Source organism: Triturus cristatus, chromosome 3_1 (assembly GCF_964204655.1).
Source record: "Triturus cristatus chromosome 3_1, aTriCri1.1, whole genome shotgun sequence".
Lineage (NCBI taxonomy): Eukaryota > Metazoa > Chordata > Amphibia > Caudata > Salamandridae > Triturus > Triturus cristatus.
The window spans coordinates 503,072,185-503,096,385 of record NC_140583.1 but is presented as its reverse complement, the minus strand read 5'-3'; the positions used below and the strand labels follow the sequence as shown (position 1 = coordinate 503,096,385).

Sequence of the window (24,201 nt, the reverse complement as noted above, 5' to 3'; positions counted from 1 at the left end):
AAATGAGAGATGTGGTCAGCAAGCTCTGGAATGAGGCAATCTGGTGTCGCAGGGATGTGTGAGCGGGGGGGGCGGTGTCTGCGTGGTCCCGGCCTAGGGGGTGGGGCAGGTATCCGCCCTAAAGGGGGCTACCTGGTTGGCGGTACTTTGGAGGGGTGGGGGGAGTCATTAGCGGGCACACCCATCCCTCGGGGGGGGGAAGAGTGAACGAGGTGGGGGTAATGGAGGCATGAGTTAAATGGCCGATGAGAGCGGGGAGGATGCAAGGAGGTTTGTGGAATGGTGAGGAACGGAAGGGGCATGGATTGGTGTAAAAGGGGAGTGTGGAGTGGGTGAAAGGAGTGAAGGATTATGGAGTGTTGTGGGGAAGTTGTTATTCAGGGAATGTTTGTTTTATTGTTTATTGTTGTGCAGCCTGGTCCTAATAAATGGCCTTTTACGCTTAAGACACGGTGTGGTCTGTTTATTGCGCGATGCCGGGCCCCGGGGAAAGCAGAGTCGCAGACTAGTCTTCCCCCGGGGTCATTCGCGCAGGGGAGGACCAGGTAGGGTCAAAGGGTGGAGTTAGGGGGTGGGTATAAGAGCGCAGGGGAGGAAGGCGACTTCCTCTACCTGCGCTCGGCACCATCGGGAGGGTTTAGCGAAGGCCACCCACCCACCCTGCAGTTGGGTTGGGGTTTAGGGTTGGCTAAAGCGTGCCAGTTTAGAACAGGCTGCGAGGGCTGGCGGTACTTTGGAGGGGTGGGGGGAGTCATTAGCGGGCACACCCATCCCTCGGGGGGGGGGAAGAGTGAACGAGGTGGGGGTAATGGAGGCATGAGTTAAATGGCCGATGAGAGCGGGGAGGATGCAAGGAGGTTTGTGGAATGGTGAGGAACGGAAGGGGCATGGAGTGGTGTAAAAGGGGAGTGTGGAGTGGGTGAAAGGAGTGAAGGATTATGGAGTGTTGTGGGGAAGTTGTTATTCAGGGAATGTTTGGTTATTGTTCATTGTTGTGCAGCCTGGTCCTAATAAATGGCCATTTACGCTTAAGACACGGTGTGGTCTGTTTATTGCGCGAATGCTGGCACACTCTTTCTCGGCTAATGCTTCCAAAGTCTTAAACTTCCTCCCAGTATATACCAGGAACAACCGCTCCTTCATGAGCTTTAAGAGACAATTAAAGGATCTCCTCCTCAAGCAGCATCTTAACCTTTTGGGCACTACCTCCTAGAGCTAAAGGGAATCTATAACCCAATCTATTTAGCTTTTGTTTCTCATAAGGTCAATCACTGGTAAGACTCTTGGTACTTGAACGAATTGTTGATTGATACCGCCTTTGACAATGTTGTAAAGCACTCTGATATCCTCCGGTCTTGGCAAAAAAAATTATAATAATAATGTAATAGGTCACTGGGCAAGTTATCATTTGTGTTTCATTGCTGTGTTCCATTCACATACAGCTCATAGTGGAGTGCTGGTGAAAAGCAAACGTGAGAATTGGCAATGAAACTCCAATTCTTATGATACACAACACATTCAGCAACACATCCAGGAAAAGCTACTGTTGTGCTGTGTCACACAATTATTATTTAGTTTTCTGTTGTCATTTATATAGCACCCCTTTGACCAAACGGTTATTCGAGCACTTTACAGGTAACCGTTAAAAAACTTGTGTACAACTAACAATGGCATAGATGAAGAGAAAGGACTACATGAATGAATTCAGGTAACTTTAAAGAAAATGTCAATATATATTAGGCACATTTCAAGTGGTGGCCAGTCCTAATGCACCATTTGGATATGGTTGTGGACGCAGGCATGGAGGGCTGTAAGGGACATTTGTATCTGTTTCATTTTCTATGGATATGACATTTTTATTCGAGTCCAAAGCAGGTATCGCCATAGGAACAAAAATCAGTTTTACATATTGCTACGTAATTAGACAGGGTATATAATCATACATTTCACAGTCTACTACCAGGTGGACGCCTGTTTATACCCAACCAAATATTGTCAAGGGAAGAGAAAAGTACGGTAATGCTATGTGCCTCATCCATATGTGATACCTTGAGCCAGTCCTAGTTGTTTTTTTGTCATAGTGTGACATGTCAGAATTGTAAGTTATCTGTGCTCATAGATATCTCTACACAAGTCTGTCTACCAGGTGCAGTGGTAACAGGAGGACATGAATGAATTGCCCGGGATATCTTGGCAAAGTTGGCATACAGCATAAGAACGAATGTCCAGGAATTAAGGTATGTATGACAAGGCAATGCAACCAGTCTGAAGGTACACACAATATCACTCTCATTAGGGTAGATGAAATGGAACAACCAAAACGTTTTGTGTGTTTGACTTTCATGTAGGACATCCCCCCACAGCTGACTGTCATCCTGCACAAGGTTAGGAAGGTTACGTACGACATTGAGAATTCTTTGGATGACACAAATTTTCTTGAGGAATGAGGGTGATGCAGCAAATCTAGAAGAGTCTCAATCCACTCTTTTCTCCCTGGACCCACAAAGTGTGCAGAGTGGAAGTAGTCACTGCTGGACCTGACACAGGTTTTGCCGTGGGCGTCGGGGTGATGTGCATTGAGTTAACATGTGATCTGCAGATTGACTTTAAGCAGGTAGTTAATGTAATGTGAGTGCAGACTATCTCACACACACACCCCTTCATCCGACTGCTAACCATTTGATTACTAGATAAGTCCATCTCATCAGTAGCACAATGAACTAGCCATGGCCAGAATGGCCTTCCCAGACCTTTACACTATTGACATGGGCTAAGATTAGAACTCACAGCATGCATTATGTTTGGTGATCAAAAAGTGATTGATGAGTAATGGTATTCACGATGACATGCTAAGCGTAGCTGAACCCAGTGACACAAAACACAATTACACTTCTCTCACAGACACGCAGGCATAGGACCAAACTTTGTGGGGCCCCAGTGCTTGCACACAAGCAATATTTCAGCTCAGGGACTTCCCATTTGCAGGAGCACTGTGCGAGATGGAGGAACAAGAACTTAGTGTATTTGAACCTTGTAGGTGGCTCCAAGGGGGTTCCTTATATAAGAAACCATGGTCACAATTAACCTGGTTTTTACTCCAGATCTCTTTCATTCAGACGGAGCTGGATAGTGGTATGATGTGAACAGACCGGAAACTACCCAGCGTCCAGAAACAAAGACTCGAAAATATTTACCATACATACATTTCCTTACAAAATATAGACCCGATTTAAATTCCAAAATCCAGCCAAACTCCCATCCTACCTATTGTAGGACTGACATAATACTTTTTTTTAGCTTCAGTTCTACAATATTTGGAGCAATTGCTTAATAGTGGCAAATATTTCATACAGAGTTAGTTATGTATGGTCACTATTTCAATAGGAGATATTTTCTCATTTTTGAAAACCCCATTTTCAGTCTATTTTACATGATGCTGAGAAGGATGTCATCCCAAAAGGGTGACTTAGTCCACTTTTGTAGAAGAAAGATGCAATTGGTCTGAGTGATTTCTTACTTTAAGCAATTAAGACCTTTGCTTGACAGTGAACTGGCAATAGCATTTACCAATTAGCACAAGGGTACAGTGACTGTAAAGTATGCCTTTTTATAATCTTGCAATGTAAATAAATCTTTCCAAAATACATAAATGACAGTGGGGGCAATCACGATGTCAGGCCGACTACACCGTTGCGGACTGGAAACCGACAAACCTCAGGTCGGTGGTTCTGACTCCATTATTAGGATGAGACTGCCTATAGGGTGGTCGGAAACATCAATTTTTCAGTGGAAGCTAGTGCAGCGGCCAGAAAAGGCCCGCAGCACAAGCTTCCATTGAAACATTGATGTTTTCAAACATCCCTGCACCGTGTGGTGCCTGCCAAATGGTGCAGGGATGTTTAGGGGGCACTATGGGTGCCTTCCAGGCCCAAATGCAGATGGCCGGGAGAGGGGGAGGGGGCCCAGCTAGGGGTCCCCAATGTGACCTTTGGATGCCTTTCCATGCCGGAAAGGCAGATATGCAATGGCTGTTGGAAATTTACATCATAATCCTGAAGGCGGAGCTGCCGTCATTAAGGGATTATGCAGTGTTTCCAACTGACAAGCTTGTCGTAACCGCGTCAGAATCCCCCCGCAGGTTTTGCTCCAACACCGTCATCCTAATACGGCGGTTGGACTTTAAACCTACCATGTCGGGCGGAAAGCCTCCGACCACTGGTCAAGGCTTTCCGCCCAACATCGCAATCAGGCCCAGAGTGTAGTCAGAGCTTGAAATGGAAATATAGAAGGGCAGGTGTCCACTATGCAAGAGTATAGTTTAGCTACTGAGAATTGTTGCTACCCTACTTTTGAAGGTACTGTATCTGTGCTGTACTCCACATAAACCGGAGCAGCGGCTGCGATGGCCGCTAGGAGCTAAAGCGCCGTGAAGACCCTGCGCGCATCAATCTGAAGCAGATGTAGCCACGTGTAAATCCCCAAATACATCCCAATTTGTCGATCGCAATGGCTGGAGCGGCAGATGAGGGAAGAGCTGCCCGATAATAATTGCGGAGAAGTAGAGAAAAACACCCCTAAGCGACATCGGCCCGGACGACAAAATGGCGCCGGTAAACAGCGTAGCCAGTAATGAAGACGCCCTGCCTCCACATGCCGACTCCTAGAAGAAGGCACCCTGCTTCCCTGAATGGCAGGCCACATTGACCCAAGGTACGAACAGCAGCGCGTCCCTGGGGAACCCCTGTCTTGCAGAGGAGCGGGATAACGTAAATTGCAGCGGGGAGGATCAGTTAGAGAAGCGGAGGAGGACTGCGATCCAAACCGCCGACCCTCCGCTCTCACTGTGGGCAACTCGAGTGCCTGGATTGCATTCGGAAGTGCCGGCGGAGGAGGGGGACGGCAGCTAGGGGGGCCGCAAACACTACATAGACACCAACAGCAGGCTATCGGTTACCAACAAGGAGCTGCGAAGCGGGCATGGGCTGCAACGGACGTCCAGAAAACCCTGCCCTGATAGACAAAGACGGCAGAAGACGCACTGCATACAGCGGAAATCGCCCGGGAGGTTCGGAAGACGCTTCGCGGCACCGCCGGCCCCCCGCCTCCGCTATTACTGGACCAGGGACTGGAGAGGCTCCTGGAAACATCGTAGAGAGTAAGAATTTGGAGATGGGGCCACAAATAGACGTAAACTGGAAACCCTGCCTATTGTTGACTATTGCTGAGTGGAGGAGACACATAATTCAAAAGCACTTGGGCATTGTAACAGCCAGACCTATCTGAACCCCAGGAGGCATAGATGAGCAACTGGGCCACTGGCCTATCTAGTCCCACGGCCGGGTGAATACTGCACCAGTCCACTGGCATGACGCTCGGAGGCTGGGAGACGGGCGAAGATACATGTCCCAGGTAACCATCCACCACGTATCAGCGAGATTCATGGGGAGGGGTGCACAGCCAACGCATAAGGCATGCTAACAAGCATTACTGTGCTGGCCAAAGAACCCGCAATTTAGCCACGGCAGATTTGGGATTTCTTCTTTCTCTGGATTAACAATACACCCCCACAGTGTAAGGAGCAGCGACGGACAGCTGGAATTTGGCATTATCACCCCAATCTCCACCGCAGGAGCCCAGTACAAATGGTGCACAAAGAGCTACGGCAGCAACAGTTTCTTGGTCTGTTTTGCGGTTGTCTCTGGATCCCAATATCTTTGCTTCATGCTTCAAATCAGGCTACAAATCAATGTGAGACAGTGCCAAGTATGCTACATGGTGCAATCTGGGATTGGTAGCATGAACTCTTAGGTAAGCGCCTGGCCCTAAAACGAGATCTCCTTATCAACCATCAGTCCCTATAGCCTGTGTTGGGGTAATATCCGCTGCCTTGGGATTGAGTCAGCGCTCATTTCTGCAAGGGAGCCATCAATTCACAGGTCTTTCTATGAATGCTCCCCAAGGTCAGGTCTGTAATGAGGGGCATGACGGCCATCATGATTTTCTGGCAAGCAAGTTTTTAAGCCCTCCCCTGTTACTACCTGTCAATCCCTTGCCTGTCCCCAAGATGGCTGCCACAGTGTTCCCTACCACGTCGTGCTACTCCTCTGAGAAAAAAACGGACTTAGATCAGACCTCGAACACATCCACCATCCGGCCTACCAGGATACCGAATCTTGAACCTATCTCCGACCGTGGAGACCTAGCTTTTTGGCCGATGTCTGGTGGAGCTACTTGATAGCTATAGAGGAGATGGGCTGTGGACTACCCCTTCGACCGTCACCTACCCAGCCAGACATTGGGCAGACCTTACTTCAATCTCAATCTTGAATTTTACCTGTCCCTTTAGGATCTGTGTCTTATGTACGTACATGGTATTTCTATAGCATGAACCTAGCTAAAAAGCAGCTGAGTGCTCCACAGGGTCAAAGACATGCATACAGTAAATGTGTGATACAAGAGGTAGCTGGGTTGAGGATGTTATGTTATGTTAAGCATTCGGAGAGTGTCTTGGCGCTGTCTAAGAGGCAAGTTAGCTGTTGTTTAGATGTTAAATTGCCAGGTCTTTATCTCCTTCCTAAAAGATGATAGTGAATGGATTGCTCTGAGATGAGGTGGGAGACTGTTCCAAAGTTTGATTGTGTTGTGGACTATACTTTTGCCACCTAATGCAAGTTTTTTAATTTGGGGACAGCTAAGAGATTGTCTTTGGCCGATCTGAGCTCTCTGTTCGGCTTTTACCGCTTAAAAGCTGACCTAAGAAAGTCCGGGCCTGAGTCATGCATTCCTTTGTGGCCAAGCAGAGGGCTTTAAATTTTACCGGACTGCGCATGGAAAGCCAGTGAAGCTTGTGAAGTCCCTGCGTGATGGAGTGGAACTTGGGAAGCATTATAATCAATCTAGACGCGCCATTTTGAACTGACTGAAGGCGTGTCAAGGGTTAAATAAAGACTATTGCAGTAGTCCAACCTAGGAAGGACTAGCACCATGATTAAGACTTTCCTGTGACTTTCCGGGATAAATGGGAGAATTTTCATGATCATATTTAGGATATAGTAGGCTAAGGATGTTATAGCGGAAATTTGCGCACTCATGTTAAGGTTGTCATCAATAATGACTCTTAAATTCTTAGCCTTGGTGACGGGAAGAGGAAGCTGGGGCAAACTTTCAGGCCACCAATTGGTGAACCATGTTGGGGAGGGGTTCCCGTACAAAATGATCTCAGTTTTACCTGAATTTAGCATAAGACAGTGCCCACTCATCCAGTCACTGACCGCTTTAATGCAATTTCTGCATAGAGGGCCTGATAAATCGTTATTAGCTGCTGCTATTATCAACTGAGTAGCATCAGCATAAGAGGTTAACTCCAATTTGAAGTTTCTAATGAGAGGGGCCTGTTTGGCTACATAAACATTGAAGAGTGTTGGGCTTAAGGATGACCCCTGAGGGACTCTGCATGGCAGCGGAAAAGTTGAGGAATTAAATTTCCCTAATGCTACTGATTGTGATCGGTCTCTGATAAAGGAAGACAGTAGATCAAGCGCGACCCCCTTCACCCTATATCCTCTAGACAGGTGATGAGGATTGTATTATCTCCAGTATCGAAGGTGGATAGGTTCAATAAGATCATAACCGCTGAACCTCCACGGTCTACTGCCTTCCTTATTTCTTCTGTTGCCTTGACCAGGGCGGTTTCAGTACTATGCCCTGGTCGAAAGCCAAATTGGGAGGAGTCTGGACGCTGATTATCTAGAATGTATTTATATAGTACAGAATTCATTATCTTTTCACAATTTTTGCGGGAGGGGTAAAAGTGTAATTGGACTGTAATTCGAGGTGTCATTAACATTACAGTTGGATTTTTTTCAAAGCGGAAGGATAGAAGCCTGTTTCCAGACAGAAGGGAAGGTACCAGTGGAGAACATGGTGTTAAAAATGAGAGACCGGTTCCTTGCAATGATGTTTGGGACCAATTTCAAAATCTTTACCGGGCAGGGGTTATAAGAGGAACCTGATTTACTTAGAAGAAGTAAGAAACTCACTTGTTCTGGTGTGGTGGCAAATAAATGAGTAATCTAACAGTCACCTAGAACCCTCCCTTAAATTATTGTAAACGTGGAAGGATCCCACTATCAAAGTCCTTAAAGATCCGGTTGACTTTTTCTTTAAAGGCATTTCCAAGGGCATCGCAAAAGGATGGACTGTCTGATGAGTTAGTCTCATTTGAGATGGTAAAGAGTTTCTGAACCACTTGAAATAGTTCTTTTGAATAATTGGAGTCTCTATCTAATAATTGAGTGAAATACCAGCTTTTTGCCTTCATGATTAGATCTTTGTATGTGCCTAGTGCCCTCTTATAAGCCGGTTTCATCTGTTCATCATAATTTCTTCTCCAATTCCTTTCCTGCCTTCTGCCGGCTTGTTTTTCAAGCCTCAGGGATTCTGTGAACCAAGGGGCCGTCGGTTCCTTCCTAAATGAGCACTGATTTTTAGTGTGCACTAGCTCCCTGAATGAGTCCGTCAACCAGTCGGAATAGCACGTCACGGCGGATTTAGCATCTTCGAATAAAGGGGGATAATTTTCACCTAAGGACTGTACTAAGCCGACAGGATCTAATTTACTCTAATCTTTGTAACTGATGATAGCAAGTATATTAAGCAAGTCGGTCTGGTCTCTGAAGTTTTCCATAGAAAACGTGATGACCGAATTATCTGACCAGACCACAGGAAAGATATTTTGAATTTTTAAAGAAGGATCATTGATGAAGAGGCTGTCCAGCGTGTGACCGGCTGAGTGCGTAGCCTCTTTAACCAACTTATCCAATCCTAAGGATTCTGCAATATCTAGTAGATTTGCTGTGTTCTTGTCTTCCTGGGCTTCCAAATAGAAGTTATTGTCCCTGAGAATGGAGGCTATTCTCTGCTAATACTTGAAATACTTGAGAAAACGCATTTTTATTATTACCTGGAGGTCGATATATAGAAGGATCCCGGAGAAAAACCGTGATTGTCCCTGACGAGTTTGAACAAAGCAGCCTCATAGGCTTCATTGCTCAAATCCGTGCAGATAACTGAAAATTCATTGTGGTAGATTAGAGCCAAACCACCACCTCTTTTGATAAATCTATCCTGCCTGAAAAGTGCATAGTCCGTAGGGACTGCAATTACAAAGTCGGGGCTACAAGCATTATCTCCCCAGGACTTGGTAATAAAAAGTCAGTCCAGGCGCAACCTTTCCATCAGGGATGCAATCTCAACTTTATGTTTAGGAAGAGACCGAGCATTAACTAATGCCCATTTAAATATTTTAGGGTTTTCCATGATGCCTACCGTTCCAGTAGGGCAAATAGAAGAATTGGGTTCCATTCCTGTCCTCAGAGTAGGATTCGAATATTGACAATCACACGCTGAACATATCTGCGGTGTTAGCTCCGAAAGGAGCATCAAATCCAGTCGGGGACATTTATTAGTTGAAGAGAGGCGGAGGGACAGCAGCTCTTTACCTGAATATGTCAGCGATTGGACCTGATCTATGCTCAGGGAGCCAGGGGTCCTGGCCCTGGACCTGGACCTGGAACAGGCGCAGATGGGCGCAGGTGGGCTTGTCTTAGGCGTGCCCTCGGCACGCAAGCGGCGTGCCTGCTGGGCGCATCCGATGCACATCTGGCTCAGTTTGCTATTTTTATTCCTGGCCGGAGGAGGCATGTGATCATCTTACCGGAAGTAGTAAGGAAGAGGGGAGGGAATGCTCCCCTCCGCAATAAACAGCTAGACAGCGGTGGACCGGAGGAGCAGAACCAAACAAAAATAACCAGAAGCTGCCAATGAAGTGAGTGAATTTAAAACTATTTAAAAGTTTAAAAGATTCTTAACGGTATTGCAGTGAACAACAAGTTTAAAAGAAGAAAACTTCCACTTACTTCAATAGACAGCACTTCCTAGGAGGAAAGCCTCCTCCATACTACACCCGCTGCGCGTCCAGCTCAGCATGTGCTTTTTATTGCTGGCAGGAGGCGTCCTGTGAACTTCCCACCGGAAGTGGTAAGGAAGGGGGGAGGGACTGCTCCTCTACGCAACAAACGGCTAGACCGCGGCAGACCGGAGTAGTACCAAACAAAAATAACCAGAAGCTGCCAATGAAGTGAGTGAATTTAAAACTATTTAAAAGTTTAAAAGGTTCTTAACGGTATTGCAGTGAACAACAAGTTTAAAAGAAGAAAAATTTTGCTTACTTCAATAGCCAGCACTGCCTCGGAGGAATGCCTCCTCCACACTACACCCGCTGCATGTCTGGCTCACAATGCGATTTTTTTTTTGCTGGCTGGAGCCTTCCTGTGAACTTCCCACCGGAAGTAGTAAGGAAGGGGGGAGGGACTGCTCCCCTCCTCAACAAACGGCTAGACCGCTTTGGACCGGAGCAGCAGAACCAAACAAAAATAACCAGAAGCTGCCAATAAAGTGAGTGGATTTAAAACTATTTAAAAGCTTAAAAGTTATTAACGGTATTGTAGTGAACAACAAGTTTAAAAGAAGAAAAGTGCTGCTTACTTCAATAGCAAGCACTGCTCTGGAGGAATGCCTCCTCCACACTACAACCTGGCTGGTTAATGCATTGTGATGTAGTGTTCTTTAAAGAGGTGAGTCTTCAACTCTTTCCTAAATCTGAAGTGTTGGGGTGGTCCTGATGGATATGGGGATGTTGTTTCAGATCCTAAGTACATAGATGTAAAAGACAGCTGCCTTGCTTTTCCTTTTTAACACTTAGTCTAGAGTCTGATGGCTTCCAGGCTGCAGGTGTGCCGAGAACCACCATAGATGGTAAGCTTGTCTGCAAAATAAGCAGGGGTGATGATTGTGATGGCACTGTAAATTATACAACATCGTTTTGAAGATGAAGCAGCAAAGGGAGCGAATGGAGTTCCACAAGGATAGGGTGATGTGATCTTATTTCTTCTGGCTTTGGATTAGACTTGTTGTGGGTTGTTCGATGCCCTTAAGTGGTGCCAGTGTGGAGTCTGTAGGGTCATGGAGCAGGGCGTTGCCACCATTCAGATTCAAGAGAACGAGGGCTTGAAAAGTAGTCTGACGTCTTTCTGGAACAAACGGTTTCACGTTCTTTTAAAGAGAGAGATGGTACCGTGACGTCTGGTTTTAGGCAGCGTTTTCCTTGAAGGTGAGGTTAGTGTCCAAGGTGCAGCCAAGTACCTTAGCATTCAGTGAAATCTGGGTTTCGAAATCCACAAGTTACCTGTCATTGACCACATTTGTACTGATGCTTGTTTGTTATTCATGGCAAATAACCTGAATTCTCTCTTAGTTAGGTTAAGCTTCAGCTATGTGCTGGACTTCCCGTTCTGGATGATGTGAAGGCAGTGTTTGAGGCGTTAGATGTCAGAAACAGAGAATTTCAAACAGAGTTGTATCACGTACAGTTCAGTTCAGTTCAATTAACTTTATTCGATTGTAATCCTTACAATCATAAAAGCACAATTCATAAACATACAGTCATAGACACATTTCATAAACATACAGTTAAACAAACCATCCAATTCATTTATGGGACAAATAATTTGCATACACAAATATAAAGCAAAAGTAACAGGCAGGATAGACAGGTTAAGAATATAAATAATTATAACAAGTTAAAAAAGGTTAAAAAGTACAACGATGATAGCAGCATAATTATCCCTCCATGCTTTTCCTGAAGGTAATAGCTAATTTCAAAAAACTGCATACAAATAGGGTGCAGTCACAATTCAGGAGTTGAAGGTAGTAAAGTGCTGGTTTGATCTGTGTAAATTTTAGATCTTTTAAGCAAGGCTTTAAATATAGTTTCCGAGGTACTGTGTAATAAGGACAAATTAATAAAAAGTGCGCCAGAACTTCCCATCGCAGCCGCAAGCAGGCAACACTTGGCCTCGATGGGCCCCTCTTGGTACCGCCAGTAAGAGGTGAAACAAATCAAAACGGAACCTTGTCAATAAATATCGATCATAGCCGGACATAGGCCATGATAAATATGGTTCCATTTGTAGACATGTTCTAAGTAGGACATGTTTCCTAACGCTGTCTTTCAAAAGCTCACCCTCCTCCCGGGCGAGATACCTAGTTATCATAAATGTTTTCTTCACGAAAGTGACATCTGCTTTAGTTATGGTATTTGGGGATGAGAACAGGTCCGGCCGTCCCATTTCAGTGAGGTGGTCGTTAATATACTTCAACCACGGAACCTTGAACCTACCGTCCCAGGTTAAGGCTTCTTTCAATATATCATGTGTAAGAGGTATATCGTTGTTTAGCCAAGAGTTCAACCAACATAATAGGGGATTTGCTGCTATTTTGTCGCTAAGAAAGGGTACACCTAACTCCTCGTGGACCGAGAAGTTTCCGGTTCCCCTTGGCAGCCTTAGTACCTTCTTTAAAAAGTTGTTTTCTACAACCTCCAGATCTCGCGTCTGGCTATAGCCCCAGAGCTCGCTACCGTAGCTAGCAACTGCAATGCTCTTGGCTTGGTATAATTTAAGCAGAGCAGCCACCGGGCTATTTCCCATTTTTCTCGCAAAGCCAAGTATGGCTGCGTTAACGCGTGTTACCTCGCCCTTCTTTTTAAGAACAGCAGGGCCCCAAGATAGTTGATCATCAAGAAGCACCCCGAGGTATGAGAAGGTTTTGGAGGTTGGAATTTTTTCCCCGTTTATGAAAAAAGAGTTTGGTTTACGCCACCCCTGGCCTATTTTCATAGCATAGGACTTAGAGTTGTTAATACTTAGGCCTCGAGACTCCATAAAGTCGTAAAACGAGTTTAAAAGTGTCTGGAGGCCAATTGCTGTCCTTGAAATGAGGACAGCGTCGTCCGCGTAGAGCAGGACTGGAACACCTTTTCGTCCTACGTGGGGGTAATCCGCGCCTGTTCTTAACAAGTAATCCTCCAGCTCGTTGATATACAGGTTAAAAAGAAAGGGAGCCAGGATACATCCTTGACGAACGCCCCGATTAATTGTGATATCCCTCGTCACTTTCAAGTCTTGGGTGTAACGGACATTGGCTCTTGTATCGGAGTGTAAATCAGCCAATAGGTGAATTAAATTCTGCTCAACGCCCATCTTTGACATAGTGTCCCATAATTTACCTCTATCCACACAGTCAAAGGCGGGCGATAGGTCCATAAAAGCCATGTGAATGGTTCCCTCCCGGGCCAGGGTGTATTCACCTACAATCAAATATAGGTTCAGACACTGGGTTACTGTTGAATGGCCGGGTCTGAAGCCATATTGTATTGGGGAAATAACGTTATTCTCGTTTGCCCAGGTTAATAGCCTGTTCAAAATTACACCCCCTACCACTTTTGCTACGGCGTTGATTAAAGATATTGGCCTGTAGCATAACGGGCTACTACGGTCACCCTTTTTAAACACGGGAACTATAGTCGATTGCCCCCACGACTTTGGGCACTTAAAGGTCGCGGCTGCATTTACTACGTTCGTGAGAACAGGGGCCCATAATGAGGTACAGGATTTAAAAAGATCCGGAGGCAAAGCATCCGGGCCTGGTGCCTTATTACCAGTTAACCCTTGAAGGGCCTTTTCTACCTCGTTGACTGAAAAAAACAGAGAGTTCTCCTTAGGAATTAAAAAGTCATAATCTGCCTGTTGTTCATTGCTTTTAAAAATTATGCTGAAGTGAGTGACCCAATCTTCCTCTGGGAAATTAGTACCTAGTGCAGTATCATTGGGATTATCAAACAAGGGTTTATTAATGATTTCCCAGAATTTACTGCTATTACCCAGGACTGAAGGGTCAAGCAGGGACTCCCAGGTACGGGCCTTAATTTCCTTTTTCCGTTTATCAAGTGATTTTTTGTAAATCAAACGGAGATTTTTAATTTGACCTGAATCTCTGGGTTTAATTTTTAACGCCTTTCTTAAATCACTGCTTGCCTTGGAGCAAGTATGGTCAAACCATTTAGGATTATTTCTAACTTGTCCCTTCGCTGGAACTAATAGCAAAGAACCTACTGTTGACACCACACCCTCAAAAATATCTAAGATTTGTTCTGGGGACATAGATGTTGATGCACAGGCCGCAAGTTCCTCGCCACATGATTTATTGATTTCAATATAAAGATTTTCATGGTTTACCAGATGCCATTTCAAACGACGTTTGCCATTTATACATTTTAAAATTCCCCGGTCTTCACAGTTCTTTCGCCGTTCAAATATACCACCACCCAGTCTGATGATTAGGGGGTTATGGTCACTGTAGATATTTGTTTGTATGGAAAAACTGGAAGCCTGATTGGCAAGGTCGGCAGATAATAATATGTGATCTATAAAAGACCCATAACCTGAACCTTTGAATGTTGGAACGTCGTAAACCTTAGACTCTGGCACCAAAGACATAGCTGTAATCAAATTATTTTCATTTAGCAGATCGTTAAGGTGAAGTCCGTGCCTGGTATGATCAAAGTGAAAACCATTCACGCTATTACACCCCAGTGATCCCATGGGGGTATCTCGTGGGTTACCACATGGGTGTGTGTTAAAGTCTCCTGCAATCAGTAGGTTACATGGCGATATACCTGTTCTTTCTCTCAACATTTCATTCAAAAGCAGTATATTACATTCCCCATGACTGGATATAGCATTATAAAAGTTAACCAGGGTTAGAGCATGTTTGCCTCTCTTCAATTCAAGCACTTGAATATTTCTATTTGCATAATGTCGATTATTAATATGACAAGAAAGAGCCAAGTTAATAAAAATAGCCAGGCCCCCCTTTGCTCTACCACAAGCTGAGGGGGCTGCTGGCCTAAGAAAACTCTGATATCCATCAATGAAGGCATTATTATTTTCCATCCATGTCTCTTGGAGGCATATAAGTGCATGTTTCTTAACAAATGCCAACCAGACAGGGTCACATATCTTATCAGCCAGACCTGCTATATTCCATGAAACTAAACTTGCATTACAAATATCGCCAGTCTCTGTTTCGATGGCAACTTTAGTGAAAATAGGTTCTGGTGACCGGCTTGGTTGTTCAGCGTATGTAACTCCCGTGGTTTCTATTTTAGAAGAATTTGGTTCTACATGGACTGGAACTAAGTTAAAAGCTTCAAACGGATAATGCAGTGTCCTAATGGGCTCGTGTTCGATTAATGCGGAGCTGTCTGAAAAAAAATCTGCGTCTGGCTCAACATAAATATTACTATCCGGTTCAGTGATTAGGAGGGGAACAATTGCTGCTTGTGGGGTCCTAATTTCTCCATGAACGGAATTGCTTGGCATTTGATCTGTGTACATAAATATGGCTGATTCAACATACAGTCAATCAACCCCCTCTAGCCTGTTCTGCTCATAGAGAACGTCAAACCTATTTGAGGTAGGTACATTGTAGTTGATATTAGGATTTTTTGTTTGAAAATGGTTACGGTGATGATGCAACCCGTGTGGGGTCTCCCATCTCTCATAGTGAGTTACTGGGTGATTGACCTGTCTAATCTCCCCTAGTGTATCTCTCCTATACTGTCTTTGATCTCTTATAGTGTAGGGGCCATGGTTCCTTGGTGTTACTTCATTATAATATAAATCATAATTAACATGGTTTTCCTCCTGCTCTATAATAGGATAAGAAGACGTTTTATTTAAACTATAATCGCTTGAGGGGTAGAAATAACTTAGATCCATAGTTCGGATCAGACTATTGATCAGGCCATCCTTCCAGCTGGTGATATACCTTGCTACACGATTATCCTTAAATGTGACGACAATGCAGTCACCCTCAGTAGATTTAAATCTATGGCCCACCCAGTCGACCCTCCTAACATTTGTTATTTTACCACTAATGTGGCGAGGGATCGGTCTATGGGCGGTTAACCAGTGGCTTACTTTGTTTTTCAGATCCCCATATCTCTCTACTTTGCCCTTTTCTAGTTGCGGTACACCTATTATTACTATGGTGTATAAGTGAGATTCGGGAGGGAGATTAATGTGAATGGGTTTGTTATTTTGATGTAACAGCGTAGGTATTTGCGCTGGACGTATATTGGTAGCTATATTTACTGTTAACATGGGCCTTTCAGGCTCAAACAAAGAAAGTATGCAGTTCCTAATACGCAGGCAGGCTATGTATATGCAGAGTGAGCTCTAGTGAATACTAGAGTGTAAGAGGGGAGAAGAAACTTCTCCTTGTTGGAATAAGACCCTCACACACCCAGCCAGCTAGGTGTCATGCTTCATCATCGGGTCTGCTCCTTATCGGGGCGGCGCTGCAATCCCCGATCGGCACCTGAATTGGGGCCTTCCTGGCGGAGATCTTTTTTCCAGAAGCCGATTGGTGAAGTGCAAGTGAGGGCCCTAAAATTGGTGTAGGTGATAATGATGTGTGCGTGAAGAATCTAAAATAGGGGAGGTAGTCCACTCAGAAATTTTTTTAATGAACGTGGCCCCAACCCTAATTAAAAATAATAAGACAAACCAACGCTATAACCAACTACAAGGATGCTGGTTAGTTGCGTCTGTCAGATGGTCAACATGTTTCTTGCCTTGGAGTCAATTAGACGGCAATTCATCAGGACCAGAATAAACTACCTACACTTAAGTGGTGGTGGTCTAAGGTAAAGTATACAATTGACCACCCTCACAGCACCCAAAGAAAGTGTGGTACCTGTAACTCAAAAAACATAACCCATTAGGGTCATGGCATTGGTGTTTCAGATCCGGCTAGTGGAGACACTAAGTTGTAGTGTCGGGTTCCAAAAACGGAGGTGGCGGTAGACCTACCCCACGTCGCCGGTCCGGGAATCAGCCTGATCATCATGTAAAACAGGAGATACACCTTCCGTGGCCCATTCACTCTCATTGCAACCAGCTAAAGAACCATCTGAGGTAGTGGGCACAGTCGGTACTACTGCTATTTCTTTATGTGCACTTATAAGCGGGTTTGAATCATTGTGATCTATAACACCCAAAAAGGGGGTAGATGCTAATTTAGAGCCAACAGTTTCTATATTGTCAATCTGTATAGGTGTAGTTGAGAGTTTGGACATACTAATAAAATACTTATTTTGGGTCCTCTCAAACTTCACTAGAAATTGCTCTATACTGGTAATTTTTTCACTTATAGGCTGTAGGAGAGATCTAACTAACTGTTCCAGATCTGTCAGATATGGTTTATCTAATGAACTCACCCTTTCGGTCTGACTTGTCTGGTCTATGAGAATGTTATTATTCTCTAGTTGTTTATCTTCAGACGGTAGTACATCTTGCTTAGAGGATGTTATGGATGTTCTAATAATTGGTTTAGCCAGTCTGAAGTTTGACCAGACATCTTTTGCAGAGGACTTATGGTTACCCAGAGGTCTATAAGTTTTCCTCATAATGGATTTTGTTTTTTTCCCATAGCGCCGTTTCATCTTTTTTGAGGGAGGCGATTTATCTGCTGCTATTTCAGTAACTAGAGGGGAACTTTCTGCAAGTACTACCCCTGGGGAATTTAATGACATATTTCCTGGTTGTAATAGGCACAGATTATCCCCACTATTAGAGACAGACAAAGGGCTTCCCTCAACACTATTTGGTGGAATAAATGGGGTTGGTGATATATTATTGCTACAATTTTTACCACTAGGTAGCCTTGAAAAGGATTGCAACAGAAGTGAATCCCCTACATTAGTAAAAGATTCCGCAGTGTTATTATGAGCAGTAGTATGCAATACGAGATTTGGAAAACACATATTTGGGGTCAGTGAAAGGCGCCTCTCCGTGTTTTGAATAGCATCTGCAACAACCCTATAGTTTTTTGTAACATTAGGTCTATAGCTGTAAGAGACGGTAGTGGTGTCGATGGTACAGTTTTCTTTCTGGTGGATGACCTTGTTGCCACGGGGGTCTTTCTTACTTTAGTCATTCTATACAGAGTACCTGAATGAGTGACTACGAGATTGAGCACTTATAAAAGGCAACACTTAGCTATTGTACACAACCACACGGCCAATCATATGTCCTAAGGACACAATACTAATGTCACCTCAATGTTTTGTCCCGGGCTGTGGATGAAACCAAGGGGGGTGGCCCGTCCCATCTCCTTCTGTCCCCTGAGGGCCACAGAGGGCCCGCCCTTTGCCCGGGCTTAGCCCGCGTGCGGTCCCGCGACGCGGGGGCTGTCCGTTGATTTATGAGCCTCTGTGCGCGGTGCCGGTGACGTTGGCGGACTTCCGCCGCGAGGAGTCCTGGGGACTGTGGTCCCACCTGCGCACTGCGGCCGCTGTGGAGTCTGGCTGCGGCAGGGGGACGTGAGAGGCTGCCCAGTGGTGATTTGAATTCGGAAGGGCACAGGTAAAGGGAAATGTCCGCAAAGCAAAGTGCGCCTGCTCTGCCGGGGCTGTCCGTTGATTTATGCGCCTCTGTGCGCGGTGCCGGTGACGTTGGCGGACTTCCGCCGCGAGGAGTCCTGGGGACTGTGGTCCCACCTGCGCACTGCGGCCGCTGTGGAGTCTGGCTGCGGCGGCGGCAGGGGGACGTGAGAGGCTGCCCAGTGGTGATTTGAATTCGGAAGGGCACAGGTAAAGGGAAATGTCCGCAAAGCTAAGTGCACGTACTCTATTTGCTATTGTAATGCAGGCTTAAAGAACAGAATGCGGTGTGACAGTTTCATCACAGTATTTGTGTTTCTGACAAACACACCCCCTTTGAGTCAAGTGTTCTGAAGAGCTCCCTACAGTAATACATTGGAGCGTTTGAAAAAATATTCATTTTTTCTGCACGTTTGTGACTTAGGGTGCCCCATAGTTTCTTTTATAATCAGATTTTATTGGCATTTAGTATATCAATACTTTACATACTGTACAGTCTGAGCATTGCTTACAGTATTCTCAATGCATTGCTGGTGCATTCAATTCAAACTCCCCAACTGGCACCCACTTCCTAGGGTGCCTCATACTTAATATCAAGGCAGAAGATTCACCGATTACATCATCACATCTAGGTTCTCATGTTCATGATGTTTAAGGAGAGCCTTGCTACCCACTATCAACAAATTAACTGCTGTAAGAAATTATACTGATCTAAAATGTAAGACTCGTTCCTCCTGAGTGAGAGGCTTAGAGGCGATGCTGTTGACACAGTCAAAGGATTAGTCTTTTAGATCACAATAATAGTATATTTTGAGAACTTCGATTAAGTTTAAATAAATGTGTTAAGAAAGAAAGCGAGTTTATTGGTGAAAAAAAGCTACTTTCTAATAATACAGAGTGTAAAATTATTTTGTCGTGATGCACTAAAAGCAGTCCCTGGCAACAACAACATTACACTCTAAATATCGTTTGTTCGTTCTGTTGGACACTTGACTAAACAGCATCTTCATCTGCTCTAATGCAGTGCAAAGGGATGTCCCAGTGGACACAAGACCTACCAAAGGGTTTCCCCGATTATGTGCTCTAGTTGGGGCGGTGTAAGATTGACAGTATGTGCAGTTCCGCCTTTGCCCTATTGTCCATTTACATAGACCCGCCCCTCCCCTCTTTTTAGGTCAAGCCTAGCGCAGCGCGCATGCGCTACTCTATGAGAGGCTTCTTGTTAGCACTCCAAACTTCTCCAAGACTTTTTCGTGTGGGTCTGGCAACTCCCACACATTCCATTGGCCTTTGCGTGTGGCTTTCAATAATTAAAGCACGCAAATGGCCAAAGACGGGTGCATGTCTCGCCTTTTCTCTAAACATTCACCCCCATGGCGTTTGGGTCTCAGGAGCGAGCAGCGGCACGCAGGGTGCCAGCTGCATTCCTCCCTTGTTGCTGTGGATCATGTTACCAATTAACACAGCGCGGTCGCTTTCACTTTCGCGCTTGTATTAACTGGCGGTGCACGCAAGGTGCAACCGACTGTGAAGTTACAAAACAATGGACATGCAACTCTGTTTGTGTCATGCTGTCAAAATGAACTGTGCATTTCTTACACATTGCTGCAGAGCCGGACTCCGGAAGGAGGACATGAAGGCTTGCAAAGGGGGTATGGTGCACGATATACCAGCCGTGGCATTCACGGAATAATGTGATCTGCACATAGAAAATTCAGTAATGCCAATGTTTTTAATAGGATATTTATCTTCTTGTGCTCATGTCCCTCAACTACACATCTGCATTGGTGATTCAACTGCTTATATTGTCTATGTTTTCTTGTATAATACTCTTGCATTTGACCACACAGCTGTATCAGTAAATGTACTTCGATGCACTTAAACCTGCATGTTCTACCACTATTTCAAAGCAAGGATTACAGCACGCCCTATGCATATATAACAGGGCACTCTTAATACGATATGGTATTAACAACTAGAATGTAGTTATTGATTGGTTTACTGGATGCACCATAGTCCAAGAGTATTCTCACCATTACATTACTTTTGAGTTAAGAGATTGCATTGTTAATCACGTGCTGCCTGACAGTATCCTGTGGAATTAATATTATTACAAATGGTTCCCTATCTCCAAATGCATAGATGACTTTGCCTATTGTGCAAAATGTCATAGACTGTTGAATCAATAGACACTGTTTTTTTCCATTCCGTCTCAAAACCTTGCTTGGGTATTGAGACGGTTTATTGTCTCTATAATGTGCTGCAGGGCTAAACAGTTATGCGGTCCCAAAGGTGAGACCTATTGGCTATGCCAATGCTGGTTTGTTTTTGCATGACTCAGAGGTCCATTTGTTCGGGGCTTTCCTTTGCATTCTGGGACTTGTGGTTATTATTATTTTTACCCAATTATGAAATGGGGTATACAACAACCAGAATGCAAAAGGAAAACGTGGACTGGATTAGCTCTTTATCCTTGGACCTAGGAAACTTCAGAGCGCCCGCTCTCTTCGTTGGCTCCACCCCTTCCCTCTTCAACATTTACTGGTTGCCGCCTCAGTCTTTCCATCATCCTCCCTCCAATCGTTCCATCAAATCATCAGTCGCTCCGCCTAAATTAGACAATCTCACTCATGTTTCTGTCTTCCACCCGCTGACCTGTCAGTGCTGCGGTGTGGCTCCAGGCAGGACTGAGCTTGCCGATTTCGGATGAGCGTGTACGTTCTTTTTCCACGGGACTAAACTGGACAGGTACCGGTGCATACACCTGCTGCGTTTCTCCTGAAACAATCTGTCCGAAACTTCCAAAGCCAAAACCAAACCACAACGACCCGGGGTCCAAATGTACGTTCAGACTTTCTTTAGCCATTGACTGAAGCCTCTGCACTGGCTTTGCAGCTCTAGGGCGTTCTCTTGCCCACGAGTTAGATCAGTCAAGTATGGAACTCCTTGCATGCCTACACAAAACACACTGCTTAGCGGACGATGTTCGTCAGTCAATTGAACCACTCCTGTTCCAATATGGCCGACTCGTGCCCAATTAAATCGCTTCCACTATTGTCCTTCTTCCATTTGTATTGTCGACTTCCGAGCTCCGAAATAGGGCAAAAGCGTCTCGCCGCACAACTAGAGCAACATTCTTCACTTAATGCAACAGAACAACATTGTCGCCATAGTGGAGGAAATTGAGCTAAGGAATTCAAGCCATTTCCGATGTAGGAATCTGCAGGAACTAAGCTGATCAAGGGTTTTAATCACAGTTTGCATTTTTAGAGCATTTTTAGAGAGAATGTGCGTTCTTCAGTTATTTATAGCATCACATAGTTTCATTGGCTCACAATGAAATATCCACTTCTGCCAGCTATACCTGTACCCTCAAAAACGTCAACACCGGTATGGCTATATGTGGGATGAAAAAAGTGGGGGGTCTCTCAAAGGGGCGCGGCCAATGTTATTATGGGCGTGGCTTAAAAACAGGTAAGCTAAAAATCTGTGCTTAGCATTGTGTGCCGCCCAACTTGTTGTCATGGTTGTACTCGGATGTCCCTGCGAGGACACTGTATGTTGCAGGTTCCTTCTCATGTCCCTGCGAGTACGTACCGCCACCGATTGTCATCAACTGTCAGTTGGACTGGAGTTGACAGCTGATGTCTCTTGGAGCGGCTGCATTCCTTACGCTCCGCCTCATGCGGAGCCTGTGTTGGTGAATGAAATAAAGAACATCTTCGTGTACAGACAATTCTTTACAGAATTGGCGACGAGCACTAACAAGCGAACCCACCAGAAATATTACTACAGGAATCATAATATGACTCTGTTACAGCCTTGTAAAAGGAAACTACGCACTATTTGAAAGGGAAGAAAGAAGTGTACAACTACAGGGCATTAAGTTGGCCGGGTCTGAGCACCGGCAGTTTTTTTTAAGGAGACCTCGAAACGGTTCTCTATCGGGCTCTGTTTTGTGCCCTGGCACAGGCGGTCCGTTTGTTTTTTCCGGATGTGAGCAGGCACATCGATGTGAGCGTTGTACAGGAAGGGAAATCCTTTAAAGACTCATTTTCTCTCTGGATTTCCCTTCTCTTTTTGAAACTCAGGAGCAGCAACATTGTCGTGGTGTCACTAGGCCGTTAAGTGGAAGTTTTTTCAATATTATATACAAGCCATAGTTGCTACTTATTTATCTTATGCAACTAGCAACCATTGACAAAGCCAATAGTCCTTACTTGTAGGTATGATGTGACTTGTTGAATCATATATCTGGATGCAATGACAGAAACAGGAAAATACAAGTCGGGCGGTACACTGTGCTAAACATAGATTTTTAGCTTGCGTGTTTTTAAGCCACGCCCTAATGTTACATTGACCACGCCCCTTTGAGAGACCCCCCCCCCCGTTTTTTCATCCCACTTAAAGCCTTGTACAACTACATATGCTGTCAGAAGCATTTTTCTGGCTGATTAACACTACGAGTAAAAGAGGTCAGTCAGCAAATTTGGGAAGCGTACGAAAAGAAAGAAAAAATACTTAAAATGAAGTGAAGCGTAAAATTAAGTGCAGAAGAATTAAAAATTTGCGAACATACGTGACAAGAATTTTCAATTCTATTAAGGACACAGGCGAGGATTATGCTTCTCATTTTCTTTACTGAAAATTCTCAGCAGCCAATCAGATAAAGTAAAACAAAATAAACACTACAATACCCATAAACACTCCTGGGTATCACACGACAACCATAGAGTAGGCCCCTATATAAGGAGCACAAGTGAATCCGACATCCTCTTTCTTTATGTGAAGAATAAACAGTTAAGTCCAAGAAACATAGTTCGTCATCTGTGAACCATCTTGAGTGAAGAACCATGAATTCGGAATGAAATCCGCAGACTAACGGCAGCAAACAGTAGACTGGAAGCTAACTTCAACGGAACAGATCCATCCTGTAGAGACCATAAAGAAGACTACTCCAAAAGTGAGAATCAGCAAACTTCATTTTAGATCAGAACTTAAAATGTAAAGATAAAGCCGTAATACCACACTCACTGCAAGAGTAACTTATAGCATAAAGGGAAGGGCAAAAAATAGCAGATATATACAGTGCAATATATATACAATGCAAATCAGAAATCACAATACAGAATTATGGGTGGGATAATTCTCGCCTCCGTGTCCTTAATAGAATTGAAAATTCTTGTCACGTATGTTCGCAAATTTTGAATTCTATGTCAGGACCAGAGGCTCCGATTATGCTTGTTCAAAGCTGCGCCACCACCACAGATGCAACATTAACAATAGGTTTATAATAAAAAGATTTAAACGTAGAGTCAGAGGACCAGTCAGCGGCATTCATAATGTCCAACAAACTGACTCCTACAGAAAAGGCTATAGATGCCATAGCTCCACGAGCAGAATGAGCACCAAATTTTGAAACATCAATTCCTGCTTCGCCCATGAGCCAGCGTACCCATCTTGCTAAGGTAGCTGGGGTCACTGGGCGAAAAGGTTTCTGCAGAGCAATCAACAATTGACCTCCCATATCCTGTCGAAATTCTGCAGTACTTACCTCATAATCTCGGATACATTGTACCACACATAGTCTAGGATTATCAGGAAACACAGGATAAGTGATAGAAGTGGTGTTACATTTAGTGCGTCTGGTGACCAGAAAGGTAACACCCTTTGGAGAAAATCTATGACCCGCTAGATCTAGCGCGCGTATATCCGAAACCCGCTTGCAAGACACTAAACAAAGCAACATAGCCAACTTGGCAGAAAGTTGTTTACGGGACAGAAAATGATTCGTAGGCCAGGCCTCCAAGAAACGTAAGGCAGTGGAAACATCCCATAGCTCAGAATACTTAGAA

General features: G+C 44.6%; 1 protein-coding gene across 5 annotated transcripts in view; it reads right to left on the bottom strand.

The window, feature by feature from the left end:
* RCCD1 (RCC1 domain containing 1) overlaps positions 1 to 24,201 on the bottom strand; it is a 198,195-nt gene that overhangs the window by 159,527 nt on the left and 14,467 nt on the right. For 2 of the 5 annotated variants that reach the window (XM_085644382.1, XM_085644381.1), the window contains exon 1: positions 21,002 to 21,343. The exons of 1 other annotated variant lie outside the window; for it this stretch is intronic. In XM_085644382.1, the coding sequence (XP_085500508.1) occupies positions 21,002 to 21,212 (211 nt within the window). In that variant the 5' untranslated portion in view covers positions 21,213 to 21,343. Of the gene's footprint in view, positions 1 to 21,001; positions 21,362 to 24,201 lie in introns of those variants that run through there. 2 more of the 5 variants (XM_085644380.1, XM_085644385.1) reach the window with 2 other exon arrangements.